The sequence below is a fragment of the Eptatretus burgeri genome, chromosome 2 (genome assembly GCF_056783735.1).
Source record: "Eptatretus burgeri isolate ZD-2024b chromosome 2, Ebu_testis_v1, whole genome shotgun sequence".
In the NCBI taxonomy this organism is placed as follows: domain Eukaryota; kingdom Metazoa; phylum Chordata; class Myxini; order Myxiniformes; family Myxinidae; genus Eptatretus; species Eptatretus burgeri.
This window is the reverse complement of record NC_140962.1, coordinates 159,653,420-159,672,068: the sequence shown is the minus strand read 5'-3', so window position 1 is coordinate 159,672,068 and position 18,649 is coordinate 159,653,420. Positions and strand designations below refer to the sequence as shown.

The 18,649-nt window shown below is 46.8% G+C and overlaps 2 protein-coding genes across 6 annotated transcripts in view; one reads left to right on the top strand and one right to left on the bottom strand.

Annotated features, from left to right (window-relative positions):
- The first annotated feature begins 596 nt into the window (after positions 1 to 596).
- LOC147033712 (6-phosphofructo-2-kinase/fructose-2,6-bisphosphatase-like) lies at positions 597 to 18,626 on the top strand. Its single transcript, XM_085871850.1, has 13 exons — positions 597 to 920; positions 2,090 to 2,215; positions 2,307 to 2,403; positions 2,561 to 2,627; positions 2,900 to 3,031; positions 3,136 to 3,257; positions 5,639 to 5,846; positions 5,942 to 6,088; positions 7,170 to 7,274; positions 7,439 to 7,568; positions 8,739 to 8,801; positions 8,935 to 8,999; positions 17,666 to 18,626. Exons 1-13 carry the CDS (start codon positions 827 to 829, stop codon positions 17,723 to 17,725), a joined length of 1,416 nt encoding a protein of 471 aa, XP_085727976.1. The 5' UTR covers positions 597 to 826; the 3' UTR covers positions 17,726 to 18,626.
- The window catches only part of LOC147033711 (non-structural maintenance of chromosomes element 3 homolog), a 48,661-nt gene continuing 44,849 nt past the window's right edge, over positions 14,838 to 18,649 (bottom strand). For all 5 annotated transcript variants that reach the window (XR_015055610.1, XM_085871851.1, XM_085871852.1 and 2 more), the window contains one exon: positions 14,838 to 15,148. The gene's annotated coding sequence lies outside the window, so the exon portion shown is untranslated. The remainder of the gene's footprint in view (positions 15,149 to 18,649) is intronic.

Here is an 18,649-nt window from a genome sequence, read left to right as displayed (position 1 = left end):
GTGACGAACGTGGTTGCGTTGTGGTGACGAACGTGGTTGCGTTGTGGTGACGAACGTGGTTGCGTTGTGGTGACGAACGTGGTTGCGTTGTGGTGACGGGAACGTGGTTGCGTTGTGGTGACGGGAACGTGGTTGCGTTGTGGTGACGGGAACGTGGTTGCGTTGTGGTGACGAACGTGGTTGCGTTGTGGTGACGAACGTGGTTGCGTTGTGGTGACGGGAACGTGGTTGCGTTGTGGTGACGGGAACGTGGTTGCGTTGTGGTGACGGGAACGTGGTTGCGTTGTGGTGACGGGAACGTGGTTGCGTTGTGGTGACGGGAACGTGGTTGCGTTGTGGTGACGGGAACGTGGTTGCGTTGTGGTGACGGGAACGTGGTTGCGTTGTGGTGACGGGAACGTGGTTGCGTTGTGGTCATGTGCACGCTGTTGTGCTCGTGGTGTTTGCGTGATGTGCACATGGTGCTGCACGTGTCATTGTAATTCTGTGCGTGTGCCGGAAGTGAGGATGAACAGAAACCGTGGTGCGTGTCGATGACGTGTTCAACTGGTGATCGAGGTGGGAGGTGGCCAGAGGAGAATGACGTGGTGAATTCCAGGGACAAGAGGTTGTGACGTTTTGTGTCGAGGTGTGCGAGTCGAGCCTCTCAACTGGACGAGCACATGCGCCGAGAGAGACAAAGGTAGAGGGACAGTGATCTATGGAGAGACAAGATTAGATAGATCGGGATTGTTCGACACAGACGGGGGAGAGGAGGAGGAGGAGGAGGAGGAGAGAGAGAGAGAGAGAGAGAGAGTGAGAGGTTTGAAGGCACATCCAGGCAGCCATGCCCCGCGAGTTAACCCAAACACGCATCCAGAAGCTGTGGGTCCCCTGCAGGGACGGACAAGCCGAGGGGAGCGGACCTGGATCACGTCGATGTAAGTCCTTCACTGTGACCATGGAGATGTCCATGAGATTTGTGAATGGGGACATCCTCGGTGACCTCGAGAACCATTCCATTCATGAGGTTTAGCACCGGTTGGTGAAACGGAGTGGCGTGGTTGGTGTAATGGCACCGGTCGGCGGTGCACCGATGGTAATGGCACCGGTTCGCGGTTCGCCGATGGTAATGGCACCGGTCGGCGGTGCGCCGATGGTAATGGCACCGGTCGGCGGTGCACCGATGGTAATGGCACCGGTCGGCGGTGCACCGATGGTAATGGCACCGGTCGGCGGTGCACCGATGGTAATGGCACCGGTCGGCGGTGCACCGATGGTAATGGCGCCGGTCGGCGTGCACCGATGGTAATGGCACCGGTCGGCGTGCACCGATGGTAATGGCACCAGTTCGCGGTTCGCCGATGGTAATGGCACCGGTCGGCGGTGCACCGATGGTAATGGCACCGATTGGTGGTGTGCTGATGGTAATGGCACTGCTTGGTTTTGTGGTGGTGCTGCCAGTATCATTGTGGCTTGAGATCGTTTTGCTGAAAGTTCCCGTAAATGAGAACCAAATCCAGACGTGTCTCCACTGTTTCAGGGTACAAAGGTTTCGGGTAGGAATTTGGAACTTCGCCAGGGATAACGGCTTGCACCTTTTGATGCAAGTGGATAGGACACCTGGCTTAACGTCTCTCTGAAGGACGGTACACTTGAAACGATGACCTGCCAGGAAACATAAGCACATGTTTGTGGTGATGTCCGGAATCGAACCCAAACTCCTTCCAGGTTATCCTGTCAGTGCAATCGTTGTGGTTTTGAGATTGTCGATCTGTGCCAAACTCGTTCTTTGTCCGACGGCCATACCCGATCCCCACTGATCCCAAATTGAAATCTACAATTGCAATCGCTCGAGTGAATGCACCAGCTATCGAGTTTCTTTCAACAATCATAACTTGTTTTTGGCCTTGATCATACATCATGAACCTTTCATAAAGCAAATGGTGGTAGGTGGTGGACACCGAATCAAATGTACAAGGACAGACGACACGGTGTCCCCTCCACTGAACGCCCCCATTCCTTTGTGAAGGCCTGCTTTGTCTGAGTGTGGGATTGCGAGTGATGCCCGAGTGCACGGATTCTAATTCTGGTGCCCGTCACTTTGCAGCATGCGTCCCACGTCTCACCAACTCTCCGTCCATCATCGTGCTGGTTGGATTGCCAGCCAGGGGCAAGACCTACATCTCCAAGAAGCTCACACGCTACCTCAACTGGGTTGGTGTCGCCACAAAGGGTAAAGGGTCCACCACGTGATTGACGAGCTGTATTAATACAGCGGTTCTTTGGATGTACTGATGTGGTTACATCTTGTGCGCGGTGAGCAGTGTTCAACGTTGGCATTTACCGCAGGAAAGCCACAACCTCGTACAAATCTTTTAAATTTTTCCACCACGACAATGAGGAAGCCATGAAGATAAGGAAGTGAGTAAGGATGCTCTATGTGTGGGAAAACAAGATGGATGGTTAAAGGCAGGATGTATGGATTTGACGTCTACCATTGCTGTGCTGCTAACGTGTGATGGTTACAAAATCCAGTTCCAACGTTACCTTTGAATGGATCTCCTCTCCCGGTGTGCAGGCAATGTGCCCAAGAAGCACTGCAGGACGTACAGACTTACCTGTCGCACGAAGGTGGTCAAGTTGCGGTGAGCTTGAGTTTGTTCCATTCCTTTAATGGATACTGGCACGGCCTACGTGTGTAATGGCCACGAGCAAACCCTGTCTGTGCATATAACTGGAGTGCGATGTGGACTTGCTCACTTGGTTGCACCTAGGAACACCAATGTCGTGGTAAATGCTTCCTGTCGTGCAACTTGGCACGTCTCGGTTTCTCAAAGTTGCTCACATTGGATGACTGTCTGGTCATTTACTGCTTCGAGTGAAATCACAACTCGACGAGACCATCTCTTTGTCCCAGGTCTTTGATGCGACCAACACAACCCGTGAGAGGAGGGAGATGATAATGAACTTTGCCAATGAGAACGGATACAAAGTGTTCTTTGTGGAATCGGTGTGCGACGACAAGGACGTGATCGCTGCAAACATTCAGGTGAGTCATGAGGTGCGAGCACGCTCAATTTGACACCTTCCTGAGACTGAGGAGCTCGGGAGAGCAAATCGGTGGGAATGATGTGATGTGCACCTGTTTTACAGGAAGTGAAAGTGAGTGGACCCGATTACCAAGGCTGCAACAAAGACGCCGCCATGGATGATTTTGTCAAAAGGATCGCCCTCTACGAGATGACGTACGAGCCACTGGTGGATGATCTTGACAAGTACGTTGTTGAGCTCAAAATTGTATTTTAATTAAAGCCTCAGAGTGATCATCATTATTATTATTCGCACTCATCTATGACCTGCTGACATGATGGCCTCGAGGTACGCACGCTCACCTCAAAGCTGTCTGGCCTGGGCTTGAATGAAGTCCCAGCTATAAACTGTCATTCTGGTATTTCACAGACAAGGTCATGTGTGGTCCCTCTGATGGACATTAAGCTGGGAAAACACCAACAGCAGGTTTTGATGGACAATATAGAGGGAGACAAAAGAATGAGGGGTAGAGGAGGATGTACAGGTTGGATAAGATGGCTACAGCAGCAAACTCTCAAAGGAAAAAGTGGAAATTTGGACGGAGGTGTGCTTGGCTTGGAGAAGGTGGAGGGGGGGGGGGTCTTAAAAATCTGAGATGGTGGTGAACAGCTGTCTTGAAGATTTGGAGGGAAGAACGAGATTGAAGAGGATGTGGAAGTTGGTTCCACATGTGGGGAAGAGGAACGGATGAGTGGAGGTGAGCCGTGATTATAGATTTTAGGAGTTTCACCAGACGGGAGTTGCTGGTGGGCCTGCGATGCGAGAGCAACAGATATTGTATTTCAGCCTTGCCCGTCACAGTGGATTCCAATGATTTTGAGAGCTTTGCATTCCACATAATCCACGAGAGACAGATGTGAAGCTGGGACGCCAGCACAAGGAGAAGAGCACTACTCCATTGAATTACGAATTAAAGTCTTGGAGACTGTGAGGAGCTCTGATTGTTCCAAGGAAAGACTTGGATTGGCCAGGAAAGGTAACGGTTTGTGGTGAGGCCAAGAAGTTTGAGACAAACTCTTCCAATAGATGACTAATGAAAAGAAAGGTGGGTTTGTTTGACAATGCGAATTCAGGGCCACCAATCGTTGCTGAGAGAGAAGCGGCATCATGTCCAGAGCTTAGTGATAGGGATGGAATCCAATGTGATGGTGAGAGAATAGGCTGTTTCAAAAGAAGAAAGATTCATGAGCAATGATGGATTCCACATTTTTGCTTGTTATTGGAAATAGGCTTACTGGTCGGTAGTTGGCCAAGTCTGTTTTGGCACCTTATTGCGGACGGGAGTGGTTTGCTGACAGAAGAATGGAGATGCCAAAGGAGGACAAGCTGAAGAACACAGACAGACAGAGAACAGAGCAGCAAAGCAGGATTTGAGAACACAGGTACCGAAGTCATTAGGGCCTCTCACTGAAGCAGGTGCAGGACAGAACGAGATGAATTGGGTCCACGAGATTCGGAAACAGACCGAGTTGAGACATTCTGCCTTTTTTTGGGCAGAGTTTGCAGTAGAGCCGTTTGAGGTAAGGGACTGGATGGATGGAGAGAAAACACCAGAGAGGATGGATAGGGAAACTAAGTCGGCTTTTGTGAAAGTATTCCCACGTGGAATCGACATCAGGTGTGGAGATGGTAGTCTGATCCTTGTGTGAGAAGGCTGATTGTTTGTTCAGGCCAACTGGAAGGTACTTCAGTCTTATCCTGTGTCATTGAGGACACTCTCTTACAATAGCCAAGACAAGAAAGTTATCAGAAGAGCCAGTGGGGGTGGAAGAGGAGCAAGAGAAATCGGATGGGGAGTTAGTCGTTACTGGGTCCAGTATGGGTGACGCATCATTGGAAGAAATCCCGGTTGGTAAGTTCACAAATTGGATCAAGTCCACCGTTGTTAAAATCCTGGCCGCTGTTGCACCGCTAATACCCAACCAGCTGACATGGTGGCTTGTGACATCACTGTCGACAAATAAGAATTGAGATGGATTACGATGACTGTTTTCTCCATATTGGAGGAAATCAAGGTGTTTATATGGAGCCGTCGTCGTTGGAAAGGGTGGTGTGAGGCAGCATACGGGAGAATGGCGAAACATATGATGGGGGTTGGGGGGGGAGTGTTGCAGCGAACACGGCGTGTGGTGGTGGTGACAGCGTGGTGTGTGGTCGGCGGCAGCAGTTCAGACATTAAACAATTATTAAAACAACAAATATAATCCAATTCCAAGAAGGACCACATACCAAACACCACCGATTGGATAATCAATGAGCCCTGATGTATAAAGTATTAAACTGTGTGGTCATTGGCTGTCGGTAGGAACATTTCCCCAAGTTCGGTACAATTTGCCGAGAAGGCAGAGCGATGAAGATTTCCGGAAAATACTCCAAGCGGTGATAAAAATCACGAAACCAGAACAACAGGACATCATGTGGTGATGAGGTGACACTCACACAACTGCGGATCAACCAAGATCCGAATCGATGGTCAGCGATTTGATTCACTTTGGGCCACGGTGATGTCGTGTCCTTTGTGACCATTTCGGTTTTATTCCCCATCATTTTCCTGTGTGATGTGAAGGGATCTTTCTTACATCAAGATCATCAATGTCGGGCGGCAGTTCCTGGTGAACAAGGTGATGGACCACGTGCAGAGCAGAATCGTGTACTATCTCATGAACATCCATATCCAGCCACGCTCCATCTACTTATGTCGGCATGGCGAAAGTGAACTCAACACCAAGGGTCGCATCGGCGGGGATTCCGGCCTTTCGTTGAACGGGAAGCGGGTGAGCCGTTAGCGTGCACACATTTTGTTTAAGACCACTACTCACGGGAATGAGTTGAGATTTTAAAATCCTACCGGTATCTTCATCCTCCGTAGTTTGCGAAGACGTTGGCACAATTCATAAATGAGCAGAACATAAAAGAGCTGAAGGTGTGGACCAGCCAGATGAAGAGGACCATCCAGACGGCCGAGGACCTGGGCGTGCCGTATGAACAGTGGAAAGCGCTGAACGAGATCGATGCAGCAAGTCTATTTTGATTTTCAACAATACTCAATCGTCAAAAAAAAAATCAACATCTCAGCACTCCAACCACTTTTGATTGTCCTTGAACTGTCTGGCAGGATGGTACAGAGCTGTGGTCATTGCAATCAAATCTCAGGCGTCAAGCCTGGGTATGAATCCTGATCCAGCAATAATCCCCAGTCCTGGTATTCCGCAGGCATGGCGAGACATCATTGTGTGTGTTGTCGCCTGGACAGACTTTAAACCAGGTGTACCGTCAGCCAGCATTAGTTGGTGAAGAGTCGGTGAGCTATCACCGGCACCGTCTATAAATTACTAATTCCTCCTCATGACTGCTGGAAAGGCAATGGCAAACCACCCAATCCTTGCTGAAGGGCTGCTTTAGCAGCAGGGAACCTGCCTTGGGGCAGAACACCATCAGGTGGAAAAGCCCTGAACCAAAACATTATTTATTTAAAACGAGTATAAAAGCCCGTTACAAATGATGAGTTGGAGTTATTTTATTAAATTTGAAGATATGATTCGTAGCAAGAAGCATTATTTAAAACTCTCCAGGTACAAATGTGATACTATTTTCTTTACTTTCTGGGACGTTTTGATGGTACAGCCTCGTGAGCATGCCAACGTTTAAAGCCTCGGCCTAGCGTCAGGTGTGCTTATATCTTCTTTATTTATTAGACATCCTACGGACGTAAATGAACACTCGTTTTACTCTGCACACGTTACACATCATATGCAGCAAATATCACCTCTCTGCACCTTGCATTTATTTATTTATTTTTCCTTCTCGGATTCTCTCCCTTTGCTTAAACCGACACCCCCCACCCCCCTTTTCATTCACATATTTAAGACTTCTTTCATCCCTTTAGCACATGTAGATTGTCTGGATGCAAAACATATGGTCAGGACTTCATACAAGGAGATTTTAAAGGGGAAATCCACCAATATCAGCATTTCATCACAGAGATGGAGATGTTATTACAAATGGTGTGTGTAATTGGATCACAATGTGACATCACACTCAGGGTCACACATCAAAACCTTTGTCATTGTCAGTCTTTGCTGTAACGTGTCCTTCAGGGTGTATGTGAGGAATTGACTTACGAGAAGATCCAAGAGAAGTACCCAGAGGAGTTCGCTCTGCGGGACCAGGACAAGTTCCACTACCGGTACCCCAAGGGAGAGGTGGGCTCATTAACCGCAAACGGGGGATGTGTGTGTGTAGGCGACACCGACTTGGACCTAAGTGTCCACATCGGTGGGCCGGCGCTTCGTGTTCCGGCCGAGAGGTATAAACACGTACAGACCTAAACGTACACCGCCCTCTCTTTCCCATTGTTCCGAATCAGTCGTACCAGGACGTGGTGCATCGGCTCGAGCCAGTCATCATGGAGCTCGAGCGACAGGAAAATGTCCTTGTGATCTGCCACCAGGCAGTCATTCGTTGCCTCCTCGCTTACTTTCTCGACAAAACTTCAGGTAATCTCTTTCATAAACGGTAACAGATGATTTCACCTCCACCTTGACATCATGCATTGATAACAGACAAATAAATAATGGAAATAAACAGAGGTTAGAATTGGACATTGTTGTTGTTCCAGTAGTTCCCATTTGCTGGTGACCCAATATTCTGATCGGTGCCTCTAAACGCGAGCCTGCACTCTGCGATAAACTTGATAACACGTACAGCATGTTTCAAGATGCTTCACCAATACCAAGCTCTGCCTGTTGCATGCAAGGCAGATTTCATGCGTGGCTTGACTAGTTCTGCTCATGCAGTCAGTATGTCACATCAATGGAAATACTTTCCCTCTCCATTCCCAACGGACACTGGAATCCCGAAAGCAGTGTTTGACCCAGGGTTGCTTGGCTCTGGAAACACTCAATTTTGGCATCGACTCCAACGTTTGTTGTGCAGAACTGTATAGTATCCCATCACACGATTACACTCAGGCTATCATTCTCTCACCTGGAATTGATTTTTGACAGATGGAACATGTTCTTCAATACTGGAAAATCTCAGTCTTACCCTGTCCCGTCACTCCAAAAGGATCGTCCATTAAACCCATTTATCCATTTCCATGGTCAACACAACTGCATGGCATGGTCAGTCCTAGGGGGTCAGAGACTGTCAGCCATGAGTCTCCTGGGAAGATCATTTAGCATAGCTGGCCTCCAAAACAATCCACAAACTGGGAGTCATCCATTGTTCAGTCTTTCCTTAATAAAGCCAAATGATTCAGCCAGTAGGCTTTGTCTATTGCTCCCCATGGAGTACTGCTTTCTGCTCTGGGCTGGTGCCCCAGCATCACTTCAACATAAGTACGTCTAGGTACGTACTATTATAACGCAGGTACGTACAATTAGAACGCGGGTACGTCGAGGTACGTACAATTAGAACACTGGTACGTCTTGGTACGTACTATTAGAACATAATTATTGCTTTGAAGGTGTTCTTTCCAGACACACGTGGCATATCACGTTCGACCCTGAAATTATGGCTGTATCACCTTAGTTTGGCAAAGATTGAACTCCACTTCAATTCCCCATTATATACCGGTTGTACCTGTACAGTTAGCAGCTCAGGATGAGCAAGTTAAATTTCTCCCATTTTTCATCCGAGCCAAATTCCTCTCCACTCTGTTTCAGGTGAACTTCCGTACCAAAGGTGCCCCCTGCATGTGGTGCTGAAACTAACACCGGTTGCTTACGGTGAGTGTTTATCCATCAGTATTCTCCATTTTTCTTTTACCATTCGTCGGGAGGAAGGGAGGGGAGGGGAGGGGGGGGCGAAAATAAATAAGTGTAATCCTTCCACCAACCTCTATCCTTGTTTTACCTGCAGGCTGCAAGATAGAAATGATCCCTCTCAATGTGGAAGCCGTTGATACTCACAGGGACCGCCCACACGTAAGTGGATCCTCAGCGGCGGTCAAAAGCACAGAACTTGTCCTCGGGTTAAAATCCAGCCTGCCTGTGTTAATGTCCTCGCACTTCACCTTCTCTGCACATCAGAACAATCTAATAAATAAAATTTGTCGCCTGTCTGTCTCTGTACGTTCGGGTTTTGTGCAAAGACCGCTGGGCCGACAACCACCACATTTGGCACACAGACCAAGTCCGACCAGGGGATTGTCCTAAAGATTTTCTTAATCACCACCTCAGCCTTTAAAGACCTCAAAGATCCTTTAAAACCTCCGACCCTTGAAAACCCAACGACCATTTAGACCCTTTAAGTCGTCGAAAACCCCCTGAGACCCTCTCTTTGTCCCAAAGACCTTTCCACACGTGACAGATTAGACCCTTGACCATTTAGAGCTTTTTACCACTTGGACCTTTTTAGACCCTTTTACATGCTTGAGAGATTATATCATTTTTACCCGTTAGACAGTAACTGCTATTGCAACATACCCTTTCGAGTTTCGACCAACTAGACCCTTTTAAGCACACACCACACAGACTATACTTTTTTCAGCAATTAATGCACAAAATCAGGGATTGCATGGCGAAGGTATGTGCTCCACCGAGTGCCCTTCTAGTTCAGAATTGCTTTATTTATTTGCTTATTTTCAATTGTCAAACTCAATAGATAAGTTTACACCAAGGCAGACCGCACAGAGCTTATACATATTTAAAAAAAAAAAAAACATCTCATAAAAATGCTTCTCGTCTTACCATTTGGTTTGAATCAAAACAGAGATCTCCTTTGAAATGTACCATCCAGAGAGGGCAGTGTTCAAGATAGATGTGAAGGTGGATTTCACCACATACAACAACATACTGGAAACTAAATCTACAACTACATCACCCTGATACTGCAACAAGTGGATTAAACCTACAACTATCTTAACCTGATACCGCATAACCTCAGGAAAGCCAGAAAAAAAAAAAAGTGGCCAACTTCAAGGATGAACTCTCAAACCTGTTTCCTTTTTTGAAGACCTGGTGGTGCAGTGTCCCAAAAACCTGCTCTGCTGCTCCTGCTCATCCTCTTTCAGCTCTGTTCACTCGATCATTCTCTCTGGGTCAGTTTCCCTCTGCCTGGAAGTTAGCCAATATTACTGCAATACATAAACACGGTGCAAAATGGATCCTCCTAACTACAAGCTTATTCACTTGCTTCCGATTATTAGCAAGGTCATGGAATCTATCATCGCTTCCGACGACATCAAATCCTTCCTTTCCTCCAATGGTCTGATCTCAGATCATCAGTTCGGTTTCAGACCCGGTCATTCTACCTTGGAAATGCTGCTTATACTCTCCCAGCAAGGGAATGCAGCCCACAACCTCAGATGTGAGATCACGGCCTTCAGTTGGAGTGAAAGGAGAGTTTTGGGACAATCCCAATTTAACATTGAAGTCTATGGGAAAAAAGGGAAAAACTATCATATATATTTCTCCCACTTTTAAGTTAGCAGGATCTCTCCTCCTCCTCCTCCTCCTCACTTCATAAGAGGCGAGGTCTAATGGCACCAAGCTTCTGCCCTGCCTCGACCATGATACTCCTCCACTTCCCTCTGTCCTCAGCCAACACTCTCCACTCTCCAACCATCCCTACCTCACGGATATCCCTCCTCACACAATCCTCCCATCTCAACAATGGTCTACCTCTTTTCCTTCGACCTTGCTTCCTTAGTCTGTCTGCTCTCTAATTTAATTGGTATCCACCCTGTTTACATGAAAGTGGGAGAAATAGGTATGATGCATTTGAAGAATGGTCATCCAAGGAGAGGGAAGCACAAAACAGTGGGGAACAGAGATGTTAGGAGATCTGTGGAAGGGAGAGGGAAGGGGCAGGGAACACGGGGTATACAAGATGGACATTACAGGGACTTTCAGGAAGGAAAGCAGGGAATTTGAAGGAGGTGGGTTTGGGGTGGATTAACGGGGGTAGAAAGATCGAGGATTTGGATGGGGGAAGATAAGAGATGGTGGTGAACAGCTGTTTTGAAGACCTGGAGGGAGGAGTGAGATTAAAAGAGGAATGAAAGTGAAGGTGAGAAGTGATTCTTGATTTTGGCAGCTTCACCAGAAGTGTTTTTTTCGCAGTCATTCCACACCCTGAGGAAATATAGGAGCGGACAGATCACAGACAGAGCAGGAGGGCAAGGCTGGAGAGGAGATGGGAGAAGACAGAAAGACGACCGACCTGCCTTCGGTGGGAGAGTGAGAGATCCAAAGACTCAGCCTCATTGTGGGAGATACCAATGATCCAAAAAGCCCTGGTTTCCACAACATGAAGCCGAGCTGGGTGTGAGGCAGGAGCACCACCCCAGAGGGGGAGAGCAGTACTCCATCAGGGTGTGGATGAAAGCTTTGCAGGTGGGCCGAAGAAGGAATTTGCACGATGGAGGATACCCAGTCGGCGACTGGCTTTGGAGGCCAACTTGGAGATGTTGCTTTCCCAGGAAAGATTGTGGCAGATGGTGAGGCCCAAAAGCTTAAACGAAAGGACTTCTTGAAGGGGATTGTTGAGAAAGTAGCTTGGGGGTGGGGGGGGAGTCCCAGATGGTCCTTTTGGAGATACATGGTGAAGGTGTGAGATTTGTCAGAATTGAAAGATGTGTCCCACGTGTTTGACTAGCTTGTGATTTTATTAAGGTCTGTAGAGCGAAGATGCTGCTGCCTGCCGATCTGAAGGATGAGAGATGGTACGACAGAGGGTGGAGTCATCAGCAAAGAGATAGAGGATTTTCCAGAGAATCAGAGAACATTGATGAAAACCAGAAAAAGAACAGGGCCCAGAACACTGCCATGAAGAAGTCCAGCCTGGACGGGAAGAGGGGATGAGAGAATTCCATTAAGATCCACGCATCGACTGTGACAGGAGAGGAAGTCTACGAGCCAGGAGTGTAGATTGCCTTGGATACCATCGGAATGTTTGGTGAGCAGGGCAGGGTGCCAGACCATGTCAAAAGCTCGTGATATGTCTGGAGATATGGCTCTGATTTCCTGTCTGGCATTGAGGATCTCATCCATTGTTGGGAGAGCAGAAGCAGCATATCCAGGGTAGAGTGACCTGGTCTGAATCCAAATTGATGATTGGAAATCAGGCCATTGGAGAAGAGGTAGGATTTAATGTCAGAAGCGATGATGGATTCCCTGTCCTTGCTGATGATTGGGAGAAGGCTGATTGGTCTGTAGTTGCAGGGATCTGTTTTTGTACCTTTTTTATGCAGGGTAGTAATGTTTGCTGATTTCCAAGCAGATGGCATATGACCTTTAGCAGATGAGAGGGTGAATAGAACAGAGAGAGGGTGAGCAAGAGCAGAGGAGCAGGTTTTTAGGACACGTGGGCTGATGCCGTCTGGACCGGTTGCATAATCTGAGTCGAGGTTTGACAGCAAGCTCTCCACTTTGTTCGAAGAAAAGGACACAGAGCCCAGTGACAATTGGGTGCGACTGGGTGTGGTGGGTACAGAAAACAATGGGTTTGGGAAACAAGATTTAGAAGCAAACACGGAGTTTAGGCATTCAGCCTTTTTGCAGGCAGCATCAGTTGTGCAGCCATTTGAGGTAAGGCAGGGGATGAGGGCGAACACACACCAGAAACAGACTTAACTCATCAACACCAGGATTTGGAGGAAGGAGAGAGGTTTAAGAGTTCAGACTGAAGACGAGAGGGGATAAATCTGTGAGAGAGACAGACAGAGACAGAGACAGAGAGTGAGAGAGAGATTCTTTGAAATAATTCCAAGGACGAGTTTATGTCGGAGAAAGTGGAGATGGGAGACCACTGAAGAAGTTTGATGGCTGCTTGAAGACCATGCCAGTCAGCCTGAGTGAAGTGCCAGTCTCGGGGTCGCTGAGGTGGTTCTCTAATAACAGCCAGAGAGATGTCTACTTCGACAAGCATATGGTCAGATGAACCCATTGGAGCGAGGAAGAACAGCAGATATTTTCAGGGTAATTGGTCAAAATTAAATCCAGAAGAGATGACGTACCGTTGGTTGAGATCCGGGTCGGGAAATTGATCGATTGAGTCGTGGAAGTCTTTTGCTGAAGTGCCATGACAGGTGAGAGAGGTACCCACCCCCAGCCAACTGGCATGATGACAACTGAGGTCACCACATATGATGAAGGGAGAGTTTGGATGAGAGGATAGAAGTTGGTCCATGTTTTCAGTGAGCGAGATATAAATGGAGTCTTCACTGTTTGGTGGACGGTACAACACACATATAAACATGAGGTGGGAGTGGAGGGGAAGCCCCAGCTCGAGGTATTCCTGGGGTGTCGGGCAGTGAGAGCAGTGCATGGAGAGTGAGGAATAGCGTTTATGATGAAGAGAGTAACTCCACTACCAGGACGAGGCTCAGGCCTATCATACCGGTGGAGGGAGTAACCAGGGAGAGAAACAAAGGAGTCAGAGACGTTTTGGAGGAAAGTGTCTGTGAAGAAGATTATATCTGGTTTGTCAGGAGCGACCTGTATGGAGAGATCAGTCAGGTTGGAGCGAAGGCCCTGTATGTTTGAGGTCCACGCTGTTAAGGAAGAGGGAGGGGAGGAGGCTCCGGGTGCAGGGGAAGGGAGAGCGAGGGTAGTGTGGAGGTAGTGAGAGTTGTTGACAGATTGTAGAAGAGCAAGGAGAGAGGGTCAAATGAGGAGAAGGACAAAGGGCTGGTTTAGGGATGAGTAGCAGTGGGGAGTCGTATGAGAGTGGGCAAAGAGGAGGTGGAGGAATGAGCTGGAAGAGAGAGGGCGGGGGAAGGAGGAAAATTTGTAGATGTGAAAACGGGCGAGATTTGAAAGGGAGGAAAAGGACAGAACATTTCCTTCCTTTGAGGAGGAAAAGAGAGAACTTTGCTTTGAAGAGGGAGGTGGCGGTTGATTTGCGAGGGAGGGGTGAGAGGTTAGCTTTGAAGATTAGGGAAAGGGGGGGGGTGAGGTGAAGGAAAAGTTTGAAGAAAAGGTCGTGAAGGTGTGTGGTGAAAACCTTCACGATCAGTGGGATTGGCGGGAAAGAGGGGAAGAGAAGAAAGAAGAAGAGTCGGGAGAGGAAGTCGCATGGTAACTTGGGGTACAAGGTGAGAAATGAAAAGGTTATTTTTTGTTGTTTTTTTTTTAATTTAAAATATTTTAAGACATAACAGAGGGTATAGTTGGGAGGGATAGAAAGAGGGCAGTGGGAAAATAAAAACTGATGGTAATAAGGAGAAAATACAAATAACCACGATCGTGCACAAAGACGGGTAGGCCTCAGGGGAAACCAGATATGACAAGACTGACGAAAACTCACCAAATAGCACATTTTCAAACAAAACCGTACGAGGAACACACAGTAAACATTAAGGGAACAAATAAACAGACAGAACGTGACAACGACCGGAAACTTATCTTTGAGAAAGTCGGCAGAGACTTGGAGAGAACCAACTGTCGCCTCAAAAACCGGAACCGGAAGTCAATCAGCTTGTGTGCAGCTTGTTCCACCCCCACGTGTTCCTCTCCACCCCACCCCCCCCCTTTGATCTCTCTTACTCTGCTGTTGGTGTTTCCCCCTTTTTTATTTTGTTCCATTCCATTTTGCTCTCACACTTCCACAAACCTCAAGCATGTGTGCAAAACGACCTCACCCTGATACCACATCAAGTGGAAACTAAACCGACAACTACCTCACCCTGAATGCAATGCCAATCTATTTCTTCAACATTCCAAAAATTGCACAAATAAGAAATAACAACGGGAGAAACAAACGGGAAGGCCGAGGACCAGACAAAAAAGGTCAGAGATGAATGCACAAGTGCACCAGGATCCATCCGGCAATTTCATTTAATTCCTGAAAGACAGGTTTGAAATATTAAAAAAAAACATTAAATTTAATCACAGCTTTGCTTTGTACAAATGGCTCCAATTGGACAACCATGCTCACCAAGTATATCCTACCGTTACCTCTTTACACTTTCCCAAGGGATGAGAAAGGGGAACCACAGCCAGGATTGAAGAAACTCAGAGATATCATGACATTTACACGCAAGACACGAGCTTTTTGTTGTGGTTCCATCAGTGAAGGAGTGGTGTCATCCAGGAGATCGATTTCAGCCACAGCACGTACTCCACAGAATCTGCACCACATTTCATCCACTCGGTTAGGTTTAGCTCGAAGAATAAAAATTACCTGTCAGACAATCAACTTTATCTGTGATGTCATTTCCTCTCTGAAGGATCCCGAGGGTAGAAGTTCAGTCCATCCTCCCCATCACCCAAATCGATCCCAGGAATTACACGTTCAACGATGTTGTTTGTGCATGGAGTATGGGAATACGATATTCACACGACCCCCATACGATTGGGGCGTAACCCGCAGAGAGATGCACGGTTATTGGATGTAGCAAAACCGTGCGGGGGCAAATTTAAATTTCCACACCGACGCTCCCGCTCTCCCGACGATGACCGCAAGAGAAGTCCCCACACGAACAATCAGTAGTTTCATTGCAATAATAACTGGAGAGTTCATAGAACACCTTCTTGAGAAAAACGACATGGGAAGGGTCTTTCAAACTCTTCCTTTGAATTTTTGAACATGATCCATATATATATATATATATATATATATATATATATATATATATATATATATATTTTTTTTTTGTATACCTTGTTGAGGCTCGTGTGAGAGCTAACACACAACGCACAGCAAGGGGGCATGAGACAAGAGGGGCGGGAGTGGGAGGGACAAAACAGTGGGGAACAGACACATTAGGAGATCTGTGGAAGGGAGAGGGATGGGACGGGGAACATGGGGAATAGAAGATGGACATTACAGGGACTTTCAGGAAGGAAAGCAGGGAATTTAAAGGAAGTGGGCTTGGATGGATTATCGGGGGTAGAAAAGATCGAGGATTTGGATGGGAGATGATAAGAGGTGGTGGTGAACAGCTGTTTTGAAAGCCTGGAGGGAAGAATAGGAAAGAATAGAGTGAGTGAGGCGCAATATTTCCGTTAAACTACAATTTTGTCTGAATCTCGATATTCCCCAAAGATGAGAGTGCGAGCGGAAAATTTGATTGGTCGAGATGGTGGAAAATGGCGCAATATTTTGTCCAAGTAACTGCTAAACGGAAGGGTTTTGGAGGTGGCAAGAAGGTGATTTGTGTTCTGCAATGTTCAAGTACGTAATTAAATTTAAATAAAATAAACGTTTAAAGGATTGTAAGAAAAAACCCCCAAAAAACAACAACACTTTTTCAGAAATTTACCACCATTGATGCATGGTCTTTTACACCACCTTATTGAACACATTACACGAGTTCTTCATGCCTGTTGTTTGTGACATCCCTAAAAACTAAGTTTCCTGTTTGGAATGATTTTCAGTTTTGTTTGCCAGACAGGTACACGGAGTAAAATATTATCTCACTCCTCGTGCGTGTGCACGATCGGGACGAGATTCCTTCCGTCCAATTTGCCAAATTCAGATCCAAAGTTCTGCTCAACTGCAGGTTCATTTTCCGATTCGTGTTCAAAATATAACATTCGATTCAAATCGAGTAGTTCCTCAGTCATAGACCGATGCCTGCAGACAGACAGAGTGAACCAATTACTTTACCTACTTTGCGCGATGTGTGTGCAGGGTAATGGGGTAATAATAATAATTAATAATTTATAATCGGTTGTGTGTTATGACTAAAAGCAAAATGTGTATAACCCGCGATGTGACGACGAGACAGAACATTGAATCCTAAATACCACTCTAAAGCTGTGAGCCGACACAACAGAGGAAGTGGTATGAGTTAGAAAGATGGGGTAGAAAGAAGGAAGCCATTACTCAAAAAACCCACCTTGAGTCCTGTATGAGGGAATGCAAAAACCTCTGGAGATTCTGAAGCCAGGCGGTCAAAGGTTTTGTGGTCTGACGAAACCAAGATGGAACTTTTTGGCCAAAATTTAAAATGTTACGTTTGGCGCAAACCCAACACAATAAATCATCCAAAGAACACCATCCCGACTGTGAATCATGGTGGTGGCAGCATCATGTTATGGGGTGGTCTCTTATCCAACCAAGATATTCTAGTTTTATATTTTTAATTAATTTTCTGAAATTTGAGAAGTTTGTTTTTCTCTTGGAAGTTGTGGGTTACGATGTGTGAATAGAGGTGGAAAAAGTCTGATTTAATGAAATTTAATTTGCAGGCTAAAAGGCAACAAAAGGTGAAAATTTTGAAAGGGGGTGTCGACTTTCTATCGGAAGTGTAGCCACCCAATGTGGTTGATTAATATTCAGATCATTTCCACATCCCAGAATCAAAAACCCCCAACATAATCCCAACCCCCCACACCCATAGCCCCAATACTACTCATCTCTTTGACCACGAGCCAGCAATCTGCTTCATGAGGTGGATTTGATAAAATTTTGAACCGACATGTGTCCTCGTGTTTGCATTGATGTGTCATGGCTACACCTGTGAAAGAACGAATGCAGAATCACAGGATAGCAGGAGTTCACACACATTGACCGCATTCTGTAAGGGAGGCAGTGGGCGCACATCCAAACATGTTGGAGGAGGGAGTTCAAAGAACATTTTGAAAGTGCACATGTGTTGACGTCATCGCACCGCTCATGTTGGCTGTGTGTGCGTGTGCAGAACGTGGATGTGACACGCACACGAGAGGACGCACTCAAAACCGTGCCCTTCCATGAATGATCCCCCTGCTTTCAAACGGGCGATTGGCTCCATCACAGCAAGTGATGCCAACAAGTTGTTTAGACTTTTATCATGTCTTGTACAAAGTTAAAAATGTATTTTGTTGTTGAATGGCATCTTTGATCTACTACAAATTGTGGGTGAGGTGGTGTGTGTTATTTTATATTATTCTTATGGTGTGTAACACTGTTTGCTCTGATTTTACCCTCCACTACAAGTTAAGAAATTAGTTAAACCACAATAACCATTAAGCCCGAGCACTCACCGTTTTGTTTACTTGAGAGAAACTTGGTCGTAGCAGAAGCATTTGGGGTTGAGAGAAACTTAAGATGTGAGAATAAGGCAGCATTCTCAAAAGGACATGGGGCATGGTAAGACGACACCATATCCACTTTAATATAACAAACATCATTTTTAATTATATAAATCACCGCACGTCGTCGAGACCAAGCCCGAGCGCCGCACGTCGTCGAGACCAAGCCCGAGCGCCGCGTCATCAAGACAGCACCGCACGTCGTCGAGACCAAGCCTGAGCGCCGCACGTCGTCGAGACCAAGCCCGAGCGCCGCGTCATCAAGACAGCACCGCACATCACCGAGACCATGCCCGAGCACCGCACTTCGTCGAGCCCAAGCGCCTCACGTGTCGAGACCGAGCCCCGCACGTCGCCCCACTTGTCGTCGATCCCGCACGAGAATTACATGACCATTGAATGGGATGTGGTGTGCTTCCTCAGTAAATGTACTTTGAACCATTAAGGGTTATTGATGGAATGTGGTTCTGTGGTTGTATACGAGTTCCAGATTTATTTTATTTTTTAGAGAATGCATTATTCATAATTGTGTACCAGACAATCAAAAAAGGTGCAATAATACTAATAAATAATGATGAAAGCAAAGTACTGAACCAGTGTGCAAGTGTGAT

Coding starts and splice junctions, on each gene's coding strand:
- LOC147033712 (XM_085871850.1), top strand. CDS start 827: ATGCCCCGCGAGTTAACCCAAACACGCATCCAGAAGCTGTGGGTCCCC. Junction 2,216..2,306: donor GGTTGGTGTCGCCACAAAGG/GTAAAGGGTCCA, acceptor CGCGGTGAGCAG/TGTTCAACGTTGGCATTTAC. Junction 3,258..5,638: donor CTGGTGGATGATCTTGACAA/GTACGTTGTTGA, acceptor TGTGATGTGAAG/GGATCTTTCTTACATCAAGA.